The sequence below is a fragment of the Amphiprion ocellaris genome, chromosome 19, assembly GCF_022539595.1.
Source record: "Amphiprion ocellaris isolate individual 3 ecotype Okinawa chromosome 19, ASM2253959v1, whole genome shotgun sequence".
Classification (NCBI taxonomy): domain Eukaryota; kingdom Metazoa; phylum Chordata; class Actinopteri; family Pomacentridae; genus Amphiprion; species Amphiprion ocellaris.
This window is the reverse complement of record NC_072784.1, coordinates 3,731,643-3,759,268: the sequence shown is the minus strand read 5'-3', so window position 1 is coordinate 3,759,268 and position 27,626 is coordinate 3,731,643. Positions and strand designations below refer to the sequence as shown.

General features: G+C 39.2%; 1 protein-coding gene across 1 annotated transcript; it reads right to left on the bottom strand.

Annotated features, from left to right (window-relative positions):
- Positions 1–1,526: 1,526 nt before the first annotated feature.
- carhsp1 (calcium regulated heat stable protein 1) lies at positions 1,527–26,997 on the bottom strand. The gene is made up of 5 exons (XM_023266939.3): positions 26,836–26,997; positions 7,101–7,263; positions 4,934–5,042; positions 3,929–4,051; positions 1,527–2,341 (listed from the first exon to the last, which is right to left on the bottom strand). Exons 2-5 carry the CDS (start codon positions 7,180–7,182, stop codon positions 2,179–2,181), a joined length of 477 nt encoding a protein of 158 aa, XP_023122707.1. The 5' UTR covers positions 7,183–7,263; positions 26,836–26,997; the 3' UTR covers positions 1,527–2,178.
- Between the last annotated feature and the right edge of the window lie 629 nt (positions 26,998–27,626).

Genomic DNA, 27,626 nt, shown 5'->3' with positions numbered 1-27,626 from the left:
TTACTACGAGTATACACTCTTTAACTTTCTGCAGAGTCCAGCTTGTGACTTTGGTCTTAAGGGTCAAGTTTATTCCCAATGGAAAATGAAGCAAAAGATTTGATTGTATCCAAAATTTAAATTTAGCACTAAAATCTTGTTGTACAGCTTTACATACTGGCTCAATCAGATATGAAAGTTCGAAGGAAATAACAGGTTTTTCAGGTAGTTCATACCTTTAACTCTCCTGTGTAGTGGTTGTTCAGTCTCCTCTGTATGTAGGTCTGTTCATTCCTCACTGCAGTGGACTACATACACAACACTGCTCAGCTAAACCGGTTAGCTACCGAAGGATAAAACAGAATAAAACAGGATAAAACAAAACAGACAGCTAGCAGACTGTGATGAAATATTTACTATTAGCTGAGTCTACCTCTAAATATCAATCCTATACTGTCCATGAGGAACATTAACATACAGACAAGACCAAATGTTATTTTAAGTTTTATTTTTATCATCCATACCTGCATGCCTTTAGTTTGCCATATAACAAAACAAAGAAACCGTGAAAACAAATGGACAAAATTATTGATACCTCTTACAAATAATGACAGTTAAATGGATCATAGGGATATAGACTTCTGTTGCGCAAAATTGAGTTGCTTGGTATCGTTTTTTACACTTTACTGAACTTAGACCAGAGAAAGGCAAGGAAAGAGTTGCTGAGGAGGGAAAGGACCAACAAAACTAAACACTGACAACTCCACTCTGTCCCCATCACAACACATCCGTAATCTGGGAATCATTCCTGACAGCAACCTCACCTTCCAACCACACATCAACCAGACCACCCGGACCGCCTTCTTCAACCCTCGTGTCGTCCTGAGGGTCAAAATTGACCCGGTTTAGTTTGAAAATGTGGAAAAAATATATATTTTCACAGTGAAACTTCTGATGTCCACATTTTCAACATTTTGGGGAAATCTTTGAACATTTTTTTTGTGGAAAAAAGAAATGTTAAAAATGTTTCTTAAGAACATTCACAAAAATATCAACCAAAATCCAGCAAATTTCACTGGATTTGGCTGATTTTTATGTGAATGTTCTCAAAGAAAATATTAGAACGTTTACTGATATATATGGAATCACGATAGATATTTTAGGATTTTTTTGGAAGATTTTTATTCATTTTTTGAAAATATTTACAATTCCTTTTTCCAATTTTTTTATTTTTATTTCTTGCCAAATTTGGGGATTTTTTTAAAAAATAAAACTTTTAAGGGAAACTTTTAAGAAATTTTCTTTCTTAAGATTTTGCAAACCTTTATAAATTTGGAGAATTTTTTTGCTGAATTTTTGGATATTTTTCAGACAAGAGAACAATATTTTTTGGTGCCCTAAATAAGGACAACAGGAGAGTTAAAAAAATAAATTAAAAAAAGATAATTCATCCAGGTTAAGATAAGGTTCAACTTCGGAAGAATTCCTATCAGAGTTTTCCAAAAATTAATATCAAAGTATGAAAACAAAATGCAGAAACGTTAGGATTTACCAGTTGAAAATGCTTTAATTCACTTATATAGCCACCCAAACATGACCAAATACAGATTATAGATGGATATAAGTAGGCACAAACAGAGGTGTAAGTTCTCGGCGTAGAAGTAGGCACACATAGTATACCTGGAAAATAACTGCACGGTGCTGGAACCACACCAGCTCCTCCGCAACCAACGGCTGGTTTATTCACAAACGCTGTCAATTTAAATTTCAATGTCTCATGATGCAAAACTCTGCCAAATGCACCTTCGAGGAGACTTCCCGGAAATTAATAATCAGAGCTGTAAATCCAGTTTTCAAATGACCAAATTTCAACACGGAGCTCTACAATTCTAAGCAAGAATGTGAGGTCTTTCTATGAAAAATATCAATCAGAAATCTGTTCAAACACCACTCAAACCAACCGCATTTTCCCAAAATATAGTCGACTATTTCTGAAAGAAAGGCTGCCACATTGTAAGTCAGTTATGAGATGGTTGAGATTTAGATGCCAGTCTTGTCCCCTCAGACACAGCTGATAACATTCCCTCTGCCCACCCCTCCATTTTCACATCCAGTTTTCCCTTTTGCCCTTCCTTTCCTGCCACCTTCTCCTATACGTCTGTTCCCTTCCTCCCTCCCTGCCCCCAGCCAGGACGGCGTTCAGCTGCTGACGACGTGTCCCGACCAGGTCTCGTGTTTGGTCCCCGGGTTCAGGTGGGTTATAGTCACCTCCACCGCCTGGACCTTCTCGTGTTTGGGAGGGATGGAGCAGATCTTGTAGCTCATTTCGTCGCCTTCCACCGGCACATACTCGCCTTCGATGCTGGAAGACGGCCAAGGAAAGAAAGAAACAGGTTCATGAATTATAAATCAGCAGAGGGAAAGTGAAAGCCATGCACTCAAGTCATTTGTCTCCTGTTGCCCTTCTGGTGCTGGACTAACTGTGCAGTTTCTATCCATTTTTGTCGCTTAGTAACTTTTTTGTCTAATTTGTTGTCTCCCTTTTGTTTCGTTTCGTTTGTGTCATATTTTGCCATTTTGTGTCTCATTTTGGTAATATTTTGTCTTTTTTTTTTCATTTTGTCATTTTGATCACAAAGTAAAATACTGTATCACTCAGTTCCAGATAGCTGTGACTAAATGTTGTGTTCCTTTGTAGACACTCTGTGATCTGGAAGTTGTAATGTGTAAATGATAAACTGAGGCTGAATGTTGTTGAAATTTAATTTATTTTTTCTAAGAAATTTCAGGTTGTCCATAATGTGTAAAAAGATAATATCTTAACTGTGAACATTTTCAGAATGTCATTTTTGCACTAAAACAAAGTAAAGATTCGGAGTTGTCATTATTTATAGGTTATTATGCTGTGATTTTACTGGTCCAGCTCACTGGGAGATCAAACTGGGCTGAATGTGGAATCTGGACAGAGATGAGTTTGACAATCCTGTTTTAAATACTAGTCACAGAGCAAAGCATCTAATTTACCTGAACATAAACACCCATCAACTGTTAAGAAAGCTAGAAGGTTTACTGACTCCTTGTGCTGAAAATATTTACAGAATCCACATTTAACTACAGTAACAAAAGGTTTGTAACCTCATTTTTTAAATTCACGAAGCCAGAGGAGTCTTTCAGTAATTAAAGGGTATTTAATTTAGAATAATAACAGCACAAAGAGCAGCTCCAGGAACTGTTGAAGAGCAGACTACCTTCAAAAGGTAAATGTTAGGGAGCTCCTCTGCATAATAAATGAATAGCTTCATGGTTCTGTCCCTCATATAAGTATTCAGCAACAAATAATAATCCAAACATTCTGTTATGTAAACCCAGCAGCACTCTACAGCACAAAATATTAACCTCATACAATCATGACGTTAATGACAATGTTCCAGGAAATGCTCCACAAGTTAAATTAAATATATATGTGCAAAAGCACAGAGATAATGTACACATTTAAACCACATTTAAACGAAGCCATAAAACTACCTTAAATACTATGTTAAATACTACATGACTCTCACTTTTCCTTTTGGTCAGTTGGAGGGGGACAAAAAGACTTTTTGAATTCTGTCCTGTTGTCCTTCATATATTGTGCTGCCTTTATTTAACGTGTGTGTAGGTGTTTAATTGTGAGCATGTGCGCGCTGCTGACGTCTACGTGTTTTTAGCCTGTGGGTGATAACAAAGGCACCGCGATGAAGGTCATCAGATATTCTGTTGTCCTCCTACACACTCCTGCAGCTACTGCCATCCCAGTGTTTCCCTCAGACACACCCCATCAGCAACACAAAACATCAATGAACCACTGTGTGTGTTCACTCCTACACAAACTCACTACCCCCCAACGACCAGGACGCTCCTACTCACCGACCGACCCACAAACTCACTCATCCTCAGGGCACACACTTACTCTGAGATGTGGACGAAGATGTCCTTGCCTCCGTCCGACGGCGTGATGAAGCCGTGGCCTTTGGAGCGGGAAAAATATTTACACACACCACTAAACACCGGACCCTCTGCTGCCCGAGCCGTCCTACAAAGCAGGAGGGACGAGAGACGATGGTGAGAAAGAGTCCAACCTGATCAAAATCAACTCATTACTTTAACCCATGACTAAAAATAGGCTGTTTGGATGAGTTAGGAGTGTAAACTGCAGAATCCCGTCACAATTCTTCTTGTTTTCACCACTGAGAGTGACCCTTTTTACATCATGCTGAGGAATTTGTAACATTGTTCATATAAAAATAGACACACTAGACTTCATTACTGGATGCTGCTCTACACACTGTGAGAAATGCAGGCATTAGACATGCATTGCCAATCACATATAATACACAGCATGCATGCTTTCTTGCTCATCTCTTGCCGACAGTTTGAAATAAAATATGAACATATAAAGTAGAAATTATATAATACAAATATTTAACTCTCTACTGTTGAAAACAAGCTGGCCCCAAGCAGCGTCATAGTCCTTGTACACACTAATAGATGGATATCTTTGTCCTACATTTAAAAAAATAAATCTGTCCACTCAACCAGTGTTTTAACAGAATATCTCTGTACACATGACAACGCAGAAATGACTACAAACACTCCTCTTTTAAGGGAAACTTTTAAGGGATTATTGGAAATTTCTTCCTGAAGGTTGTGCAAATTTTCAGAAATTTGGGGAATTTTTTTGCTGAGTTTTTGGATTTTTTTCAGACAAGGAAACAATATTATTTTGGTGCCCGTAAATGATGACAACAGGAGGGTTGATATTAGTGAGGACATGACTATAGCAGGATTTTTTGTATGAATGAAAAACTTGATGCCAGTTTTGCTTATAATAACAAAGGAAAAGTGCCCTGTTTCCACTCGTTTCACTGGCTTGTTTCATCTCGTTTAGTTCTTCAGTGGAAGTGTGTGTTCTTACGCTGAGCAGGTCCTGTTTCTGCGTGTGGGCAGAGGGCTGGGGATGAGGTAGCCTCTCATGGGGGAAGGTGAGCGGTCTCTCTGTCTGCAGGCTGGAGGCAACAGGGACTCTGACGGAACAAAAAAAACAGCCTTAGTTACACTAGTACCATGTGTAGAGTCACAAAGCATGTCCCAATATAACTTTTAACAGCTGTCTTAGTGGCTCAGTAGTAGTGCTATAATGATTTCTCTGCATTTTAAGACCTCCTCCTCGTACCTTCTCAACATGCCCATATGGTGTTTTGTACATGCTAGAAGATGCATCATGAGTGAAATAAACATCCAATGCCATGGCTGAGCACTTCAACTTGAAAGTGTCTCAGAAATATAGATTCATTTAAACCCACAGACTGTAAATAAAAGATGTTCGTATTTTCAGGGTCTGAAAAATGAAGCCAACATGGAAGTGAATTAAACCTGCGTTCTTTCTAAAAGCCAGCATGAGGCGACTCCTTTGATTGAAATAAGAAGTGCGGTTTAATAGAAGCCTTTGAGAAAATTACCCAGGTTCTTACTTGATCTCAGTACACATTTTTATAGCAAGTTAATGGTCTCAAATGTTAGTTTCAAGACTTTTTGAATACAGAAAGAAGCTCACATTTAGAGTAGAGCATGTTTTAGAGCAGGTGTGTCAAACTCATTTTAGTTCAAGGGCCACATTCAGCCCAATTTGATCTTAAGTGTGCTGGACCAGTAAAATCACAGCATTTTATACCATAAAACTCCAAATTTTTTCATTGCTCTTCAAATGTTCACATTTAATGAACAAAATATTATGAACTACCTGAAGTTTCTTTAGAAAAATAAATTCAATTTCAGCAGTAACATGTTTCAGTTTATCATTTACACATTACAACTTACAGATCACAGAGTGTCTACAAATAACAAAACATTTAGCCATGATCAAAACAACAACAGTCGGACAAGAAAAGACAAAAAACAACAAAAACAAGACAAAATATTACAAAAATGAGACACATAATGACAAGAACGAAACAACAAAAAATGAGACGAACGACATGAAACAAAACAGAAGAGACAAAAAATTAGGCAAAAAAGTTACAAAGCAACAAAAAAATGGACAAATGACAAAAACGAGACAAAAAATTACACAAACAACACAAGCAAGACAAAAAACACAAAACGATGCACAAAACAATGAATTAAGCTAAACAGAAAATGAGAAAAATAAGACAAAAAATACAAGCGTGACAAAGAGGAAACAAAACAACAAAAACAAGAAAAAAAACGACAATGTGACAAATGACAAAACTCAGACAAAAACAAGACAAAATATTACAAAAATGAGACACAAAGCGACAAAAGAAAAATGAGCAATCTCGTATTTTACTTTATGATCAAAACAACTTATCCAGAAATTATTTCAAATTTATAGTTTTCCATATTTACAATCTGCAGTTAATGTCTTCTCTGTAATTTTTACACTTTGCGGACCGGACTGGACCCTCTGGTGGGGCCAGTTTTGGACCGCGGGCCACATAGAGGGAGAGAGAGTGTGAACTGTTGTTTGAGACAATTTTAAAAAAAAAGGGCATAAAAATGGCATTTTTACCATAAGTTAAGTTCAAGTAGTTTTCTTATTTTGCACAGACAAAGTTTTCATTTGGAAAGACTTGTTGCATTTGAGAATGCATCCAATGGGGCATCACAATAAAATCAGGCATGATGTGTTAATTCCACGACAGCAGATATGTGATGTTACCTAAAATTACTTAAATAGTTCACATATATCGGTAGATATCGGAATCGGAAATTGAGAGTTGGACAATATCGGCATATCGGTTATTGGCAAAAAAGCCAATATCGGACATCCCTACAAAGGAGGCAAGAAAGAGACATGAGGAGAGAGGAGTTGAGGCAATGGGTATTTAACAAAAATGATAAATTCTTGCTTCAGAGCTGTTGTTGTACGATGATGTCACTTAACATGAAGCATGACAGCTCCATCATCTGTCCGTTGTTTGGTTCGAACCGATTTTTTTTTATGACCTCGATTCGATTCACGACATGTCCTGCTGCTGACATGATTTGTTTATTCCAGCTCCTCTTTTATATGTCTTGAGTGGAGAAAAAAAACTTCATGAGCTACTGGATGGGCCTTTTACCTGGAGAACGTGGGGATCCTGCAGAGGGCAGCGGAGGGTCGACGGGTCGAGACCCCTGGATGGGTGTGGCCCGAGAGGACATGTCTGAAGAGGCGGAGTCAAAGGGTGGGGAGGAAGGAGGGGGTGTCACTCAAAAGGGAGCACGGCAGAGCTTGTTAAACACCTGCGGAAATGAAGGATAGGAAAAAAGATTTAGTCATCTCCCCTGATTTCTCACTCTCTGCTTAATGCTAGAGCACATAGAATGTCAGCGTGAGTTTCTTTAAGGACATCGTCTTTCTCAATCCCCCCCCAGAAGCACACAATACCCCCCATCCCTCCAAAAAAATAACACCAAATCAGTGACCGGCTGGTGGAAGGCTCAAACCCCACATTGCCATAGCAACAATAATTTGAGGACAGTCCGGTGCCGCTGCGACCTGATAGAGATGGAGAACAGTCCTCTCATTCACCTCAGCCCGGGACTTACATCATCTGCCATTACATCACCAGCTATGCCAACCAATTAGGGAAAGGCAGAAAAGAAAACCTCCATTGAATTTTTCTTTCCATTACTGGCATATTGTTTAAAAGGAATACAGAGAAAAAAAGGGGGGTTGTTAAATAAATAGAATAAAAAGGCACTGAGGGCAGTTCAGAAAACACCTGGATTCAATGTCTGTATTTCCTCAGTGTTTCTACAGAAGGTAGAAGTAGGAAAGGAAGAAGATTTTTCTAGGTTTCCAAAAACAAGGATTGAAAACGACTACATGTGAACCCAATTTTTAAAACAAAACATTGCAGCTCAAGCTACGTGATAAGTGCTCTAAAAACAGAAACGTAAGGCTGCATTAATAAATATTTTTACACTAGGATCAAATGACAAAGTGTGATGTGAAGTGCTCACAGCTCTCTTCAACTCTACTGTTTAGTGGTAATTAGCAAATGCTAGCATGCTACCACGCTAAACTAAGACACTGCGTAATAAAAACTGTACCTGCTTAACATCACGTTAGCATTAGCTGTACCTAAGGAAGTGTGAAATTTAACAGCAGTCTGACTATAAACACTAAACTCCTGTGATGATAAAGTTTGCAAGACAAGTAAAGAGAACGTTACTGCAGCGGAAATTAGTCAGCATAATCATTATTATTTTAAAGCGACACACTCTTTCCTAAAATGCTTCAGTCCTTTGTAACAATTGTTTCTGTTGCGTCACTGTGTAATTGCTGCGTCAGTTGTCTTTGGCTCCAGTCACTGGTCAGCTGCACTCGACTCCACAGTTTTAGGCAATGGTGGTTGAGGCAGTTCAGTGTAAAAATTTCCAAGGACTCAAGGTTTCCAAAAAAATCCCAATACAAAACAATGTTGTGATGGCATAGCAGCACAATGCACCCAAAAAGCAGCACACAAACACTATTCTGGAAGCCGCCAGAAAAGGCAAAACCACCAAAAGTGTCTTAAATCACTGTAACAACTGTGAGCAGACAAACCAGAAATACAAGAACACGACAGATGATTAATGGTGAAAAAAACTGCGGCACCATGTTTCCAAAGACTCTGCCTCTTATCTGTTGTGGTTCTAGGTGAGAGTTGTTTCAGATCTACATATACTGTATGTTTATTCAGGGAGGTTTGTTCAGGACACGGCGGCTTGTTTGATAAAGATAAAGCTACACACTGCCAGCAGGGGTCTGAGCACACAGAGCAGAGAGAGCATCTGATCCGTCTTAACTCAATAGACATGAGACTAATGCAATCACAGCCTGTCTGGACAGCGTGCTTCCCTTATGATCAACCATTAACACACACTTACATTTCGAGTTTCTGTTTATACTATGAGAAGAGCAACACCCCAAAATAATAAACATCATGTCAACACACACTCAAGATGATTTTTTTGCTGTCATGTCACATATGACTAAAATTACTGACTACATAAAACTTACAAGGAGGAGAGAGAAAATAGCTGCTGGAGAACATAAGCAGGGAAGGAGACTGGGTTGCTACAAGAAGAGAGGCGTAGGAAAGTGAAACGGAAACACTGCAGATAAGCAAGAGATAAAACCAGAGGGAGGCCTGGAAACACGATAAGGTGAGTACAGATTTAGTCTCCTTACTACTTGCTGCTTTAAAAGGTCATAATAATGGTTTTGCATGTTTTAATGAACTAACCATGAACAGTTTTCTTTAAACTCTGCAAACTATTGCAAATGTTCCCAAGCATACTGTAGCTTGTCAGATCGCAGGGCTTTCAGCTGATCCCGAATGGTATGAAAAACAAGTTGAAACTTCACCTCAGTACGGTGTGTGGTATTGGTGGGGCCCCTCAAGGATTCTGACTCTGAAAAGGTTTGTCTTCATCCAAACTTTAACAACCAGAGCTGCAGCTAACAGTTACTTTCATTAATTAATCTGTCTACAGTGGTCCCTCATCTATAGCGAAGGTTACGTTCCAGACCCCCCCACCCCCCGGCACAGGTGAAAATCCACAAAGTAGCCATCATAGTTATTTTATTTAGATATATTTTAAGGCTTTATAAACCCTCCCCAAACTGTTATTATTATTTTTAATTTTTTAATCTGTATTTAAATAGGACGTCCCACTGAGACTAGAAATCTCTTTTACAAGAGACCTGGCCAAGGTAACAACCGTACGAAATTTAGAAGTTATATAAAACAGATACATGATACACAAATAAACAAGAAACCTTTTTTTAAAAAAAATTGAATATTACTGAATGTGCCTTCCCGTATTTTTGTGTTCTTGCATTGTGCATAATAAGTTAATCCATAGGCTTTAAACGGTGCAGGTTTAGAACAAAGGTTAGGTGGAAGATTTGGAGTTGTTCAGAGGCACCTGATGGAGCTGGAGTGACTAAGAAGAGAGGAAGGTAAAGAGAAGTGTAATGTGTTACTCTTCTGATGAGCAAAGATGCATGATTAATTTTTAAAGAGCATTAATGTGAGGAATTCAAGATGGGGGCTGGGAGAGTGCAAGGTCAAACGTGACAGCATGTCTGTTTGTGTGTTTATAAAAGTAAACCGTGCACACAAACTGTAAGCAGAACACTCTTCCCACAGATGGACACATAAACACATCTGTTTAGTAAACTCAGAGACATGATGTAAAAGCTGCTGCCTAATCATCCTATTAGGTAACACATAAGAAAAGGTAGTGTCCCCACAAGGCTTTTAAGAATGTTAAAAGACTCCACATGGTGAATATTGTATTATTTTGTGTCTGCCTTAAAAGTTTGTAGGTGCATAAAAAAGTTCAGAACATGAAAACTTTTGACATTCCTGCTCACATGAATCACAATTTCCATGATTTTTTGCTTCTGTTGTAAGACAATGCAATGCAACAACACCTTTCCTTTGAATTTGGTGATATTTTCATGCATGATGATGACTCAGAGAGAATATCTGAAGCAATAGAAACCCCTGATGTCACACGCTGTCAGCTGTTTTGCTCTCACACTGATCATAGGTTGAGAAAATCTCCTCCAGTGGCAGCTCAGGTGCATTTCAAGCTCAAAACGGTGACACTTAGAATGTTAGAGATAAAACCAGACGTCAAACAGTACTAACATGACTAAATGTGTATGTATCATTGTGGAAAATGAAACTGATAGTGCTTTTTTACTTTTTTTGGCCATGCAAATCGACTCGCATACAGTGAGGAAACATCCAAACCTAAAACATTTTCACATAAAAAAAAAGAACTGCTCAAAGGTTCTTTATTGTCATTGTTATAAAAACAAGAAGAAGCACAGCATCTCCAGCGCCGCAATGAATGGGTTGTAATAAAATAAATAAAATTAAAGCACTTGTAGAAAGACAGAAATCTAAAATGCTACAAAGGCTGCTAAACTGGTCTAAACACTGTGGGGGCATTTAAATCTGCACTGAAAGAAACTGAGACTTTTTGGGGAAAATGACACAGACCATAATTGCTTTCTGATTTGGATTTAATTGTAGCTCCCAGATTCGTCACACTCCTGTCTCATTACTTTTATCTGGAGGAAAAACAAAGACATCACCCTTGACTACCAGGTGTTTTCTACCACAATCTTACAATTCCGTATTAAAAAGAAATGACATGCATTGCCGAGCTTGTTGCTGAGCTATAACGCTAGTCCGGGAGCAGATTGTTTTTGTTGCCATGTTAAAATTAAAACGTATTAGTGTGGCTTCAACCTAAATCTACCCGAAGGCTCAGACTGGTAGAGGAGAAGAGACACGGAGTGAAACAAAGATTAGAGGAAACAGAGGCAAAAGGATGCACTGAATTACATTTAAGCATCATACTGAGATTTAAGAGTTTAAGAGTCAAGGAAAAGAAGGAAATATCCCATAATGTTTGCAGAATAGAGTGCCTGTAAAGTTAAATTAAAATGCTATCAGAATATTATTTTTGATATGAGGTCAGGCTATAGTTGTCTCAGTGCCGGGGCTGTAATAATGCTTACTTTAATATATCAGAGGGCTTTGGCAAATACCAAATAAATTGCTTCTTTTCTTTTTAATTCCCCCTGTATAAACACAGCATTGTCTACCTCTCTGCCTCTCATACAAACACAAACAATAGCCACACTCTTTGTTATTCTGCCTCTCTCTCACACACAGCGCCAGATTAGACCTGCGTCCTATGGAACTTTCCATGGTAGTACCCTCTGGATCACCCAGAGACCCCGCTGACACTGCAAATACCAGTCAAGTGGGACACAACACACACACATGCATGTATAGATGCATACATTAGCTCTCAGGCCAACACACACACACACACACACACACACACACACACAAACCTTTGCTGAGACAAACGCCGTTCACGTGATGAGGCCATTATATTGTATGACCACCGTCTCTGCACTGGCAGGATAAAACCTTTCATGAATCCATCTCGGCTCCATTCACTGGTTTAGAGTTTCAGCGAGGCATCTTCTACAAGACTAGACCCATTCATCTAGAGACGCATTCACAGAGAAAGCAATCACAGTTCTAAAGGCCTAGTCCTTGACATTTCTAAATCAACAAGAGTAGTACGTATTGCTACTGTGTTATAGATTTTCTGTCCTAACCACCCCAGAGACTGTGCAGTACAGAAACAGAGAGGTTTTCTGCTGCACTTGATATATGTCATACTTGCAGCAGTTACAGCTGTGTGTAATTAGGTATAAAGTAGAAGAACTGGTAGGGTGAACAGATGGGAAGACAGAGACAAGTTGCTAGTGCTGTTCTCTAAGCACCTGGATTAGTCTGCTTCATCGGAATAGTTCTAAATTTCAATAAACATTTGCTCTCTTGTTGAGCTTTGGATGAGAAGATTGATGCAGTCTCCTATCCGTAAGCTACATTTGATGATGGTTAGCTCGAAGACAAAGCAAAATCCTCCGATCAACACCATAAAAGCTCAGTAATACCCCATTCAGACTGACACAGTGCATCACTATGGGTCAAACCACGTCACTTGACCGCTCCTCACCATCCTCTTATTGACTGGGTGGATTTTTGCATGAACAATATCCTCAAAGCCGTTTAGAATATAATTAGTCATGTTATGAGGCACAAGTATGATGTGAATGAGTTCCTTAAATATCCTCAGCTCAACACGTTACCTAAGATAATAAATAGACGATTGCCTGAAGCTACTTCACAGTGTTGAGTTGTTCACTCCTCACACTACAAACAGCAATCACTTTTATTTACGTCACATGCAACGCCTGGCTGTGCTCGTATCTTATGTGTATGGCGTGTCATACAGTGTGTCTATTTGCGGTTTGAAAATCATATAATTAGTGGGAAGTAGTCCTGTCACCTCCCGTGCTGCTGAGGTCTGACTGATGGATGCGGCAGGAAAAAACACAAACATAGAGACACGACTGGGAACAAACAGCGAAAAGACACAACAGTCACAGACCCGGAGAAAAAGAAGTGTACAGTCAGATGCAGTGAAATGGCAGATTTTGAATCCAACTCCAAAAGCTTTTATGCTATCATTTGGAAAGCAAGGAATCGATGCAGAACTCGAACATTATCGGTCCACCTTTTAACCAATCAGGACACAAAAAAGGAAATAGGCAAAAAAGAAATGCTCTTGTAATGCCACAACCACCCCGCTGTCTGAAACTAAAAAAGCTGAATGTCCTATTTGCACGGGATTAGTGTTACCTGGGGATCTCTGGTAATTTCATTCAACTCTATATCCTCCCAGATTTCCCTCTTCCTGTTGATCTGATTTTGTCGTTTCTGTGAATGGTCCTGTTGTGTATCGGTCTACTCCTGCATTTGCACCTAAAATGCTGTCAATAATTCAACCGAGAAAGAGGTAGAAAAAGGCGTGCAATAAAAAACCACAACTAAAATACCCTCCAATCACTGAGATGCAGATTCGCATGGGACTAGTATTATCACAGGACGTCGGTGTTTGGTGAAATATGGCAGGTAATTTGCGATTGACTTTTTACTTTAAAAATTACAGACATGGCGGATTCACACGGGATTAATATCACAGACGTCATCCACAATTATTACAAATCACCACTGATCCCAAGTTAATACTAATCCCGTGTGAATAGGGCTTAAGGACACACATCTGCAAACATCAGGTCACACCAAATCAGACTGCATTTCTAAAGCTAAAGAGCCCAAGAATGACAGATGCAAGCGTGCTCAACTGAAAAGAAAAAACGAGCTGTCAAGATAGGACGACCGTGTGAAGAACTGGAACTTTTAACAAGTTCAGTGTCTTTTTCTGCTGCTCCATCTTGTTCTTCACCCCAGTCCTTGTCTTACATCATCCTTTATTGTGTTCTCTGTTATTTGTCCCTCTCAACAGCTCTCTCACAGGTTCACTCAGTTCCTTGTTCATGACAGGGTAAAAACAGGAAGGAGAGGAAATGTCAATGAGGACGAGGTGACACAAAGGCAATGGAAGTAAGGTGAGCTGAATACGAAGCAACAGATGTTTAACTCAGCAGAAAAGAGAGTAAAAGTTATTACTACTCTTCCTTTTTATACCAGTCTGGAAATAATCATTTTAGCTTTGTTTTATTTCACTGATTTTAATGTCAATTTTAATGTAATGCTTTAATTTTAATGTCTGAATATGTTGCATTTATGCTGTGATTTTAATTTCAATGCTCTTTTCTAAATGTATTTCTATGCCTCTGTAACCTTGAGTTGCTTGGGTATGAATGGTGCTATACAAATAAAGATGCCTTGCCTTTGGTTTGGCCTAAAAGCAGCATTCAGCAATGAGACTCAGCTGTTTAAAGGAATAGTCCAACATTTTGGGAAACATACTTGTCTAGTTTCTTGTTGAGAGTTAATTTGGGAGATTGATGCCACTCTTATCCAGTAAATATGTAAATATGTGGACTAGCAGTGTATGGTTTGAAACGTTGGCATTTATTAGGCAGGAGAAGTCGAGTAAAAGGTGTTTCTAAGTTGCCTCTTGGAAATGTGGAATCCATCGTTTCTACGGCTCAACCCATAATCGGGACATTTTGAAGAGCTAAGTTCAACTACTTCTTAATCAGGGATGCTGAGATCCCTCACTGTGGCTCCGTCCCTTCAGTCCTTTTTAAAATGATAAGCTCCTGCACCAGAAAAAGAATCATGCGAGGGCACAAATAAGAACAGTTTCCACTGCAGATATATACAAGCCAGTTAAAGGTTTGAAACAAAATCACTGTAACTACTATGAAAAAGTCGCCAAAAAAATGTTATCTCACAAACCTGGCAGCCTCCTCAACCCTTAAAATGAGCAGGAGCTGACATAAACCACCGTCACATTTTCACATCCGCACTGCGCTGCATTATTACTGTGGATTCAGAGTGCCTTGAGCCTTTTCAGCTGATGGTGACCCCAGTCATTGTGGCGTCACCGTTATTACGCAGCTGAAATGAATGAAGTGGACAAGGGACGCAAACAGCTCCGGGCTGTGTCATCGGAGACTTTTATGCACCGACACAAAGTATAAGAGGATCTGCTTTTTATGTATTATGCTGCCATTCTTGAGAACTGGAGGCAGACAGCATTAACCTTAAACACAGAAGGCCTATTATACGGAGCTCTCAGTGTGTTTGGGTGGGTGGGGGAGCGGCCCTGAGTATGCATGTGTCACAGTCAAAGATGGTCATGGTCCTACAATTTGATGACTCACAGCCCTGATGAGCATCAGACTCTTTGATTCACGTCAGCAGCCCCGTTCCCCGTACCTGACTACATGAGGAGCGTCATGTTCATTTGCATGTGTAGGTCCAGAAAAACTGGATCCAGTGATTTCCATACTTAAAACACATGCATTCACTGTATGTCTCACCTAAACTGTATGTAGGACGCAGGTGAAAGGCTGCCAGTGGCCATTCAGTTGCTGTGGGAAGAACAACCTCCAGGCAAGCAACCTATCACACTGAAAATTTCAAGTTCTGCAGAGGATTATGGTTGTGCTGCTAGTTTTTTAGGAGGATTATCCATTTTAATAACAGCGCTCATCTCGCTGTATGGAAATGTTCCAGCCAAACAATTCTATCCTGAACACTGAAGCTGCATAGTTTGCTTCAATTTCAGAATTGTTGAATTATTGTCCAAAACTTTAGCTTCTCCTTGGCATAAGAAGCTTTTGTGTTGACAGCAGCTTTCTTTAAAGACAAAGTTCCAACAAGTCACTGTACAGCACCAAACCAACAGTTAGTGACTAGCTAAAAACCCATTCTCCCGAGCAATGTTTTACTATGAGTACAGGTAAAACATCACATGAACACACAATGTTGTGCTAAATTTAAAAACAGTGTCCTTTTTAGAACTATTTTCACAGTTTCTGTTGGCTTGATGTGGGCAGGTTCTGTTGTAAAATGATGTTATCATGTATTATCGTGTAATTTGGCAATTACACTAAGCATAAATGACACCTGTTTGGTAATGAATATGGTATTACAAAAAAAAACTATATGTATATATATACATATATATATATATATATATATTTATATTTATTTATTTATTTATTTATTAACAATGGTTTTGGGGGGTTAAAGTGCCCCATCTATGACTGCTTTTGCATGGCCTTGAGTATTCAGTTTATGATGGTAACAGTAAAATAACTCATTCCCAGTGTACTTTTTTACACTACGTTAATGCGATATTTTATACTAATTTTTCAGTTCTTTTTTTACCGAAAATTGACATAGCTATTGTAGCCATTTCACTCACGGCAATAACATGTTACACATCATATAAAAGCTTGGAGACTCTAGTTTACAAATATAATCATATTGTTCTTGTATTTTCATTCCAATAGAAATGACATATGATAAAATGACAGTATGTCTCAGAGTTCATTTACTCGTGGAAATTTTTCATACCAACAAATCAAATTGTACTATATATATATATATATATATATATATATATTTATGTCATCTTTTTTTATTAATATATAGTAAATTCCTGATAGAATGTATTTTATATTGCATATCTGCACTATAATGCCATGTATTGCAATGTTTGGTTGCTTACAAGTATTGACTTACTGTATTATCTTTGGAATAATTTTTGATCACTTTTCATTCTTTTGTCGTTTTTGTTTTATGAGTCTGGTTTTGAAAAACCAGATTATGCTAGCTGGAGTGCTCCAAAAGAAACCGGGTTACTGTTGCATGTACACATCTTATCTCAGTTTCTGACCAACACCGACAACCACACAGGCACAGCTTCACCAAAGTGTCATAACAGAATTATACCCCACAACTGCCCAGTTTGTACAACACTACCGCCGCTCTCATTAGTAACACAACTGCTGCTCCTACAATTGTTTCCTCCAGTCTTACAAAAAGTTCAACCGTGCCACACAGTTGGTAAAAAGATGCTTTTCTCAGTCACAGCTGCATCCATAGCTCACTTGTTCTACGCTCTCGTCTTCCTTGCAAAGTTGACGTTCATAAGTTCTCATTGTGGCCTCAGTTTCAGTAGCTACAGTCTAGGTAATTCCAGGTTAGACTAACAGGTTAGAGCAGTTTGTGTTGTAAACATCACAGGCACCTGAACTAAAGCATGCAGTATTCAATAACAGGGATACTAGTATTTGTCGTGTATACAATGATATGAATAATGAGATTCTCTGTCCTCTTTGTAAACACCAAATTGTGAATATGATCAAAACTAGGATTAACCTGGGATGCTGCAATCTATGCATCTCTTGCATATAGATAAGGGTGATTCATTTCACACATCAGAAAAAAAAAATCTAAAGAAGTACTTCACTCAAGGCGATGATTTATTCAAGCAGCTTCTTCTAGTCAAGAAAAGGTGAGCAGTCAAAGCATGCCCTTTGATCAAACTACATTTACCTCATCTTTTGTTATTTACCTTTGAGTTCACGTAAATTAAACTCCTTTAACTCAACTTGAAACAAAGCCAAAGTAATTAACATTGGCACAGAAAGAGACAAGCACTTCAGGACACTTCTGTCTCTTGGGGCTTTAACCAGTGTTTTTGTCTCCATGCTGTAATTTATTATAGCTGTTATTTAACATGTTCTTCTTTCATCTCATCTGTACAGTGTTGTATTGTAAAAACACTAACAAAAGACAAATCTGTGCAGCTAAAGTCATTACTTTTTGTATAGGTTTTAAGCAGCTTTTATATAGGTTTTTAGCAGCTTTTATATAGTTCCTGAACATCTTCATTTAGCTAGTTAGACACGTGGGGGATAACGATGCAATTTTCATCATCTGTGCATGTCTTAAGTGTCCATGTAGCCTTAGTTTATCTTTCTTTCTAAAACATAAAACGTAAAATGTGCTTACACAACATCAAGATTAACAATAAATTTGTGAAATCTGGTTAAAAAAAGCAATCTTAGGAAAAATAATACACAACAAGTTGCAGGATCAGAGTGAGTTGCCAACTGAACAATATGTAAACAAACAGAAGCTCAAGAATGGGTTTGTTTATCCTAGTTCTGTTTGAAACAGGGCTCCAGAGGGAACCCAAAAATCTGTCAAACATATTCACTGGTCACACAGGTGCAACTGACAATTAACAGCTGTCTGTGTGTAGTGTTATCTCATTTTGCATTACGTTCATAGATCTGCTCTGTTAAACTGCTCTACTGTGCCCTGTGCTTTGATTCACACGTATTTGCACAGAATTTTTTTCCGGTCTGTGGGTTTGAGTCACTCCAGTTTGTTGTTTTATGTTAGCTTTGTGATATTTTGTGCACAAGCTGCATATAGTACATTAGTGACATTTGTTCAGGCATGTCATTTTGAATGTTTTTAATGGCCTTTATGGATTTGTTTTGGTGCAATAATGGTGTTTGCTTTTAATAACTAACCTGCAGTACTCTGGCTTTCCTGTCTCATTTGATGTGCCAGTTGTAAGAACTGTTGATGCCAACAGCAAATCATTCACCGAGTAAACTCCTGTGGGGTATCAGGTCACTTTTGGTTTGCCGAAGGGCTGGTAGATTATTTCTGCACTGTTGACCAGTCAGTAATAAGCCCACACTAGTCCCTGCTGTGTTGTCCATGCACATCCTCAGACCTTTTCTCCTGCAAGAAGAGGAGTTGGAGCAGGAAGCTTATTACATGGTGGCTTTTCTTTTTCATTTGTTGTTTTCAGAATAGATGAAGATCACAGCGTCGTCTTCATAACAGCGTAATTTTAGAACCCCAGCGGTTATACTTCATACTGAAGCACTAAAAGGAGCAGTGAGAAATTTTGGTTGCACCTCAATGAAAAATTTAATCACATGAGGGCAACCAATGAAAACAGTCAGTCTGAAGCTCTAGTCTAAAGGCACTAGATGCGTTTTTTCCCACATCTGAAAATCACCCGCATGGTGGGCAGTCACTAGCGGGCCACTACATGACAACAAGTTCAGCTTGACAGTCTGGCAGATAAGTCGGACCAAGATTTGTATAAAGTAGAAGCTGAGTCTACTTTATGCAAATGAGCTGCAGCCCGCTCTGGGTAAACACACCGGATCACAGCTTGAAACGCACTGCATGTTGTATGCCGGTCCGGTTGTGACAAGTTTCAAGCTGCGATCTGGTGCAATTACCCAGAGCGGGCCGTAGCTCATTTGTATAAAGTACACTCAGCTTCTACTTTATGCAAATTTGTTGCAGCGTGCCAAGGTCCGACGCATCGCAAAACTTTCGTCAAACGTCTAAACTAGCCGTCGGTGAACTAAAACCAGGACAGATTCAGCTACTGCACAGGTTATTTCTCGCCTCAAACGCTTTCAGAAATACTTCTCGCTTAAGTGTTTTTGAAATAAAAAAGAAAGTTTGCAGCCATGTTGGTCCGATGCGTCTGCCGGACTGTAAAGCTGAAAGCTCAGTCATGTGACCGCTCAGGACAAATTTCCAAATTTTTATTACAAATTTGTCAATTACTGATTGATAAGGTGGGATTATTCACAAAATTCTTCAAATTTTCAATTCCTGTGTGACAACAGACACAAGCAAAGGATCAAACTCAGATTTGTGTTGTTACCAATCAATTAAAAACTGCAATGATCAGAACATCTCTTACTATTAGCAGTTAGCAGAGATGAGAACCAGCATCCTTCCATGTGTTGTCAGAGAGAATGATTGAAAACAAGAGAGTAGGCAGAGTGACAAACACAGGAAGAGAGAAAGCAGGCCAGGGAGAGTGAGGGACAAAGACAAACTGTGTTTAGGCTGGAAAGACAAAGAAAACAAAAGAGTAAAAGAGACGTTTGTCGGGACGTATGCTGCTGTGGGGTCCCCAAACAATGCAGCGTTCTCCAAGTGAAACACACATCCATTGCTTCTGACAGTTTGGACTTAAACCGCTGATTTATTGCTTCCTGTGGGAAAATATTTCCTCCAGCTAACTACACCCACACTAAAATAAACCGAGATAAGATGCTTATAATAAACTTTTGTTTAAAGTATCCCACATTCAACTGTACCATAAAGCAGAGCAGAAACTTTATAAATGAATAACTGTTTTCTAAATGGTGAAGAAGACATCATCAAGGAACTTCTGAGCAGGCGGCATGTTTTATACTCCACCTGAGGCAGACAGCAAACAAATCAAGCAATCCCCACACAACCCTCATACAAAAAATGCAACATGATCTTGTGTGTCCTGTCTCGTCTTGTACATAGAGAACTATCTCTCAGCTCAAACGTACTTTACTACGCATAGATGTTTACAGAGCAGATCCTCTTTCACACCGTGTTACACAACACCTGTACAGTTAAAAAACCTCGAGGCTACAAGTGCAAAATGAGACGTTTCCCTTAAATAAATGTGGCAGGAGCTTGTAGTCGAAAATAAGCTCATACAAAATAGAGTTCACTTGCGTAAATGAATAAATCTTATTCTGCAATGTATATGTATTTATATACAATTCTGAAAGAGTTTCAGCAACTCAGGAATTGTGAAGTCGTCAGTATTTGGTTAAATCCCTGCATAGGATCTAGTAACACTTTGGGTCATATGTAAATAAAACTAAATCTTTTTATGATATGTTAAGGCCACTACATACTGTGCGATTTTCAGCCGTCCCAGACTAAAGACAACAATCTTTAGAGAATCGTGGTGATATCTTTGGTCTTGGCTCTAAATCGGTGGTCCTACGTCGCACTGAGACAGGTTCAAGGACAGTCGTTGTCATGGTCTTGCGACCAATGACAAGCTGCAATAAAATTCTGACAGTGTCAGAAATTTGGGGTGATCGTCTCATAATGCTACTGCTGCTGCAACCTACAACAACTAACTAACCAATAGAAATGCAGGATGAAATGACTTACTGATCAGCGCGACACTGGAGCTAAACCCAAATAGAAGATTTGCGGCAAAAAAATGCATCAAAACAAATATGTGGGATTTAAACAAAGAATATAGCCTAATAGAGCTGTGGCAGCAGAAGCCTTTTTAACGAGTCCTCCAGCTCGGACCACAGCCGGACAAAAAAGGACGAAGCATGAACGGCCATGGCTTGCGTCCATATTGTTGCGGGGCACACTTGTGAAATTTTATTCTTACGCATTCACGCCGACTCACGTACATCGTAGGCTGAGATTCAGCTGCGTTTTCATCGTAAAATCTGCACAGAGCAAACTTCACGTTGTGTCCAAAGATTATTAGATTGACGTCTTACAGCGTAGCAAGCTGTGAACTTATAAGATTGTTAAAATCGCACAGCGTGTAGAGGCCTTTAGAAGTCTACATTTCCCAGAGCTGAAGATAATGTCTGTAAATGTTTGTCCAACTAGAGATATTCCATTTAGAATAATACAAAACTGAAAAATTAAGCAAATCATCACATGGTTGAAGCTGAATTTTGCAAATGTTTTAGTTTGGTTTTCTTGACCAAAACAATTAATCATAACATTTACTGACATTTTTTGATTTGAAACGGTCTTAACTTAGAGGGTACAAAATGGATTTCTGTGCCCTGAAAATATTGAACTACAAATAAACTCTACTCCACTTTCTCTTGGGAAAGAGACATCAACATAAGTTGTTCTAAGTACAATTTTAACACACTTTAAACAGTACTGTGAAGGTTCCATTGATGCCATTTGACTTTCTGTCAGTAGTACACTTCAAGTAACTTATTTAATACTAGCTTTTTTAAGTACCCAGCAGTATTATTTCTTGCCACTGTCGCCTTAGGGTTTGCGCTGGGGGTTCAGGCATATAGGCTCTGTAAAGTATTGAGACAATTTGAATTGTAATTGGCACTATGTAAATAAAATTCAACTTAACTGAATTAATACAATCAGTTAATTGCTATAAGAACTAATAGAAACCCAACCAGACACATGTTGGACGCAGATCTCTAATGAGGTTTTATAAGAGCACAAATGCAAAGGAATGATCAACATATAAAGCGGTGAATCCAAAAGTCAAAAATAACTACATGCAAAGTTCAACTGAAGCTAAAATAGTGCTCTCTTACCACAGAGCCTGTTGCATAGTCACTCCAATTGCTGGGACAAACAGAAAACAACTCCTCAGGGTGCAGCATCACATTACTCGTTTGGTTGACACTGTAAGCAGAAATCTGATTACTGACCAGCTTCATGCTAACGGGATTTTTTTGTTTTGTAACTTCATTTCTCAACAAAACCATGCTGCTGGCACGCAGAGGCAAGGATTGAGCCATCTTGTCTAACTTTGCTCATGCTACCCCCAAGAGAATCACAGCAAAAGAAGCCAACCGTGTTAGTGAGGACCTCAAACGCACACAGTTGCAGCTGAAGTTTATTCAAAATGAGCATTTATCTGCATGCAAATTTTAAGGATTAGCAGTTCAACAAAGTGGTACGTTTAATGTCCCTTCCCATATACTTCCTGAGGTGTAACCTGGAGTGATGTACTGATAAGCACTGATATGCCTCCAGGAGTCATTCAAGTCGTGTTTCATAAATGTGGATGGAATTCGCCTATATCAGCACGCAATAAACTCACATGCATTTGTCCTGTGCACACAGTTTACAGAGATGAATAAACACGGACGGGCTACAACAGTACAACTGGCTTCTTTTTATCCTATTTTATCTTCCGGCTTCACCTCCATATTTTCTCTTCAAACCTCTTATCACTTTTACTGCCGACTGGTTCTGCCTTCTGCACACACACAAAATAAACAAGCTTAGTGATCAAACAGTCACATGCTTCAGTCAGTTGTTGCTTTTAAAGCAGCTAATCATTTAATGGATAAACGAGAAATTTGTTTCAAGATATTGGACATGACCTCAGTACAGTTTGTCCAATGTCAGAATTTGTTGCTTTCTTTGTGTTATGCTGATGTAAATAGAGTATTATGGTAAGTTGAGAATAGATTGTCTTACTGAGAGTTTGGTAAGAAGATGACACTATGCTGATGTCACTGTGGTAAATGCAAAACTACAACCATTAGTTTAGCCCAGCATCAACACTGTACGCTAGTGGAAATACCTGGCTTTATCCAAGGTTAACAAAATCTGCCTGTGAGCAATTCTAAATCCCACCATTGTTTGCCTCAGAGAAATCCTAAGACCACAACAAGAAAAGCACTCAGAGAGCACAGTACTCCTCAAAGGCTGCTCAGTCATATCATTCCCAACGGCTGAAATCTTGAAAAAATTTGTGGAAACTCGGAAACACCCCCACAATTTAATCAATTGCTCCTTCTCTGATTTCCAAAGGATTAGTCCCGACAAGTCCGTAGCAGTGGATTTGTAGTTGGATCGAAACCATGTGATCGTCAGCAGGCAGCTGATGTAGTGTTCACTTGTTGTCATAGTTACAATGACGCCTTGCCGCTATCTCACAATGATACAGAAATCTTTAACAAATTTCTGGATCCAGACTATAAGCCGCATCACTGCCAAAATCTAATCACTTGGTCCTCGTTTCATTTCTGACCTTCCCTGAAAATTTCATCCAAATCCGTTAGTCAGTTTTTGAGTAATGTTTCACACAGACAGACAAACCAATTTAGATCGTCACATAACTCTGCCAAGGCTCCGCCTCCTTGGCAGAGTAATTATGTTTTAGACAATTGTGTTCATCCAGCAGTTTGTGTTTTGTCCTTTCCTGTTTCAAGGGAAAATGGAAAACGCTACTGTGCACAAACCCAGCTCCATAAATAAATGCTCTTCCCAGTAAGGTGTGGAACAACTTGACTGGCTCGTACTGGACCCTGACCTCAAGTCCGTTCAGCACCTTTGGAATTTATTGGGAGGGAGACTGCAAGCCAGACTTTATGACCCAACATCATCGCTAATGCCACTGTGGCAAAATGTAAGCACATCTGGACAGCCACAGTCAGAAATGTTAAAAAAATAAGGTCTGAAACCAGAATAGTGCAGGCAGTTATTGCAACCATTTGTTGAGGAGTCCACATATCTTCATCCAAATAGTCTCTCTCTCTCCGCTGTCTTCCCACTTCCTCACACCACTGCCTCCCCTTCTCTCCCCCTCTCCCTCTCATTGTCAGTGCTTTATTGTCGACAGCCAGGCTCACAAGGGACTATTACAGCAGATCATATTGCACAACAACATCTAAGGCCTTCACAACAAGCACCATCTCCTGGTTTTATAGCTGTTAAAGGCCCAGCCATAAAAAACAACCTGCTGGGCTTTTACAGTGGCACAACGGCTCAGTGAGCAGCACATTTGACATTCAGAAAGTCATTTATGATTTGGCCTTGATTTTCTGCAGGGTCATGTAAAGCAGTGACATTGTATTACACGAGCTGCCCGACAGCCGATACATTAACTCACATTACTGTTTAATGAAAAGCAGCTCTCTCTACTGCTGACTCTCAGCCAATCAGAGGTGAGCTAACTAAACATGGCATGTTCACTGACATCAGGTAAATCTGGAACTGAACAATAAACATTGAAACCCCAACATCAACAACAATATCAGTCCGTTACAATATTCTGTTATCTTCTAGTAAAATGATTCATACATGCATGAAAGTCGTTGGTATTCATGACTTTTCAGAAAAACTGAGCAATAGAGATGCACGTAACGGCTTTGCTTACATTTTTGTTACGGCGAAAATCAACTTACATCGATCCGAAGAAACGGAACTCCGATGTAAGTGAAGAACTATACTACTATACTACCAGTATCATGGAAATGACTGCTTTATACCAAACATGGATACCGCTTTGGGGTTTTGTTCCTCTTTTTGGCCCCAGCTGACAGTTGCTTAGAAACTTCATCCCTTACTTAGTCGACTGTCCTCTGTAGAAGCTACCTTACACATATTACACAAACTTTGCAAAAACTTTTATAGCGCTGTGCTGGTTCCATAACCTGAAGAAACAGCAAAGCCAAAACAGCAGATCGGCACCTGCCTAATTTGCCTGTGACTCACACAACAACAGCGTACATGCCCTGCAGGTGTAGTGATGAAAAAGATACATTCTGCATCATGTCTGCTCTGCGAATGGGTTGCATAGATGTTACGTGTTCAGTGTAGCCAAATGCCGATGGTGTGAAAACTTCAGGAGAACCTCAGAAAAGGGGAAACATGCTGCTGCCTCTTTGTGAATTGACAGTGATGTCTAGGTGTGAACAGTTATTCAACTCAAATCAAAATGATGCAACATGTCTGATCCGGAGTATAATCTGTTGTGTTAACACTTTTGCAAATTCATGTAAACCTTCTTCTGTGACAGTTATGCTTTTGATAGTGTCTCACGGTGGTGGACAAAGCTTGTAGGGCTGACTCGGGTGACCCTGAGGGGAACATTTGGAGTCCGCATGTACGGGGCACAACTGATTTCTTCTTTGACGTCCTTTAGTTACGCCCTTAGTTACGCTGCTATAGACCTAGGCTGCTCTTTGATGCACTGAGCCCTTGAACTGTAATTTCTGCTATATAAATAAAATTGAATTGAATTGGTGATGCTCCAGCATGTGTTTTAAAATGCACAGTGAACTAAAACTTGATGGCAAATCTTAATATTTGTCAGAAAAATTGCAATTAGATATTTTCCCAAAATCATTCAGGTCTGGTGACGTTCGAAAACCTCAGTTTAATTTACATCTGATGAGGAAAGCATTACATAACTTCCTGTGTAACAGAAAAATATCTTTTATTTATTAACTGCTTAAATCCCATAAATGTTAGCGTATAATATGTATGTACAGTCATGGACTCGGCTGCATTGTGGTAAATCTTCACGTCAAGGTGACTGCTACCCAATGGTTCCAATGCTGTTATTTTAAATGGGTAATAAGATTTTCTGCTATAAAACTCGAAGCAATGTCATGATTTCTACATTTGAGAAGCTTTTCATGCCGACACGATGAATAACAGTGATCTATACAATTGACCAAGGACATTTTGGTCTGCTAGGGGGAAAAACGCATTCTTGAAATGAAAATATGCAGTGAAATCTCAGAATTTCACACAGTGCGAGTACAAGACTTTCTCATTCAAAGAGGCATAAAGTGTTTTCAATCCTGAACAAGCTAAAACATGCAGTATTACACGTTACATGCAAGTGTTGGTGCCCTCAGTGAGCCTGTTAAAGTCAGAAATGTTAATGCGTGTGCAGATCTGAGGAAGAATCAGCCACATCCTGATTGAAACCGTGTCACTTCCACTCATTACAAATGTGGGACTTTTTCAGCCCGACTTGAACTCATCTTCTGCCCACAACACCACCTGATGATTCTCTTGTTTCTACCAACAACAAGGCCTCAAAACACAGCTTTTCCCTCCACCCTTTGCTCTCTTGTGTGGCACACAAACACAGCTTTCCAATAATGAGCCTCAGATAAATACTGGCAACATCCTGCAGCTCTTAAACTCCCACAGAAGCTCATCTTCCAGCACTTCATTAGCTCAGACTGGGGGGTGGTGTTGAGAGGAAGCCCTTTTTCAAGCTTCTGAACAAAAGCTCCAACACACACACACATAGGACTGGCTCACACTGCTTTTTTTGTGCCTCCACCTTCTGAGGAAACGAGCGCCAGGAAAACATAATCCGTAATGGAAAGCAAAAACTGTGAAACTTAAACTAAAGAAGTTAGAAAGCAACCTGGACAGCACAGCAGCCCCACTTTCACCATTATACATATTTAATAACGTCAAATAAAGTGAATTTTTCGCACTGTTAATACAACTTAAAGTAAAACTTGACAGCTACTTTAAGAAACAAGAGAACTTTTAGCTAGCTGTTGATATTAACCCACGCGACGTTAGCGGAGTAAACACTTTGTTGTTTGTATGTTTGAGCATCTCTCACCTTGTTTCCTCCAAATTTCAGCGCTCAAACTGAAGAAACGTCCAACGAGAGGAAGAAAACACTCTGAGAGGAGTCTGGTGAAGTGTTTAAGTGTGTCTTCCCGGGCTGCTGCGGTGTCAGGGATGAGCTCCAGCCTCCAGCAGCGAACCACAGTAAATAAATACCTTCTCTTTCACGGCTCGGGGCTTTTTTTTTTTCAATGGGCGTGACTCGCTCCGTAGTGACGTCGCCTGTTACCATAACACACCCGATAGTGCGACGACAAAAACACGCAGCGTACCGTAAGGACACATCACAACCCGCAAAGCAGAATCAGAATCAGCTTTAACCCTCCTATTGTCTTCATTTACGGGCACAAAAAAGTATTGCTTCCTTGTCTGAAAAAATACAAAAATTCAGCAAAAAAAATCCTACTTTTCATTCGTATTTGCACTGTGTATGACATATTTGCACTAATATGTTACCAAGCTGTGTTTTTGTCTTATTTCTCTTTTTATTGTTATTCCTACATTACTTGCTATAGATTTGTGCATATATTTACCCTATTTCTTAAATATTACGTCATTGTTGCACTGCCTGCTCTACGTGCCTTGTTAATTAAATAAAGTTTCCTGAATCTGAATCAAATTTCTGAAAATTTTGCAAAAACTTCAGAAAATTCCAGTAATTCCTTAGAAGTTTCCCTTAAAAATTTTTATTTAAAAAAAAAAAAAAAAAACTAATTTGACAAGAATATTCTTGTAAATATTTTCAAAAAAATGAGAAAAATTTTCCAAAAAATCCTAAAAATA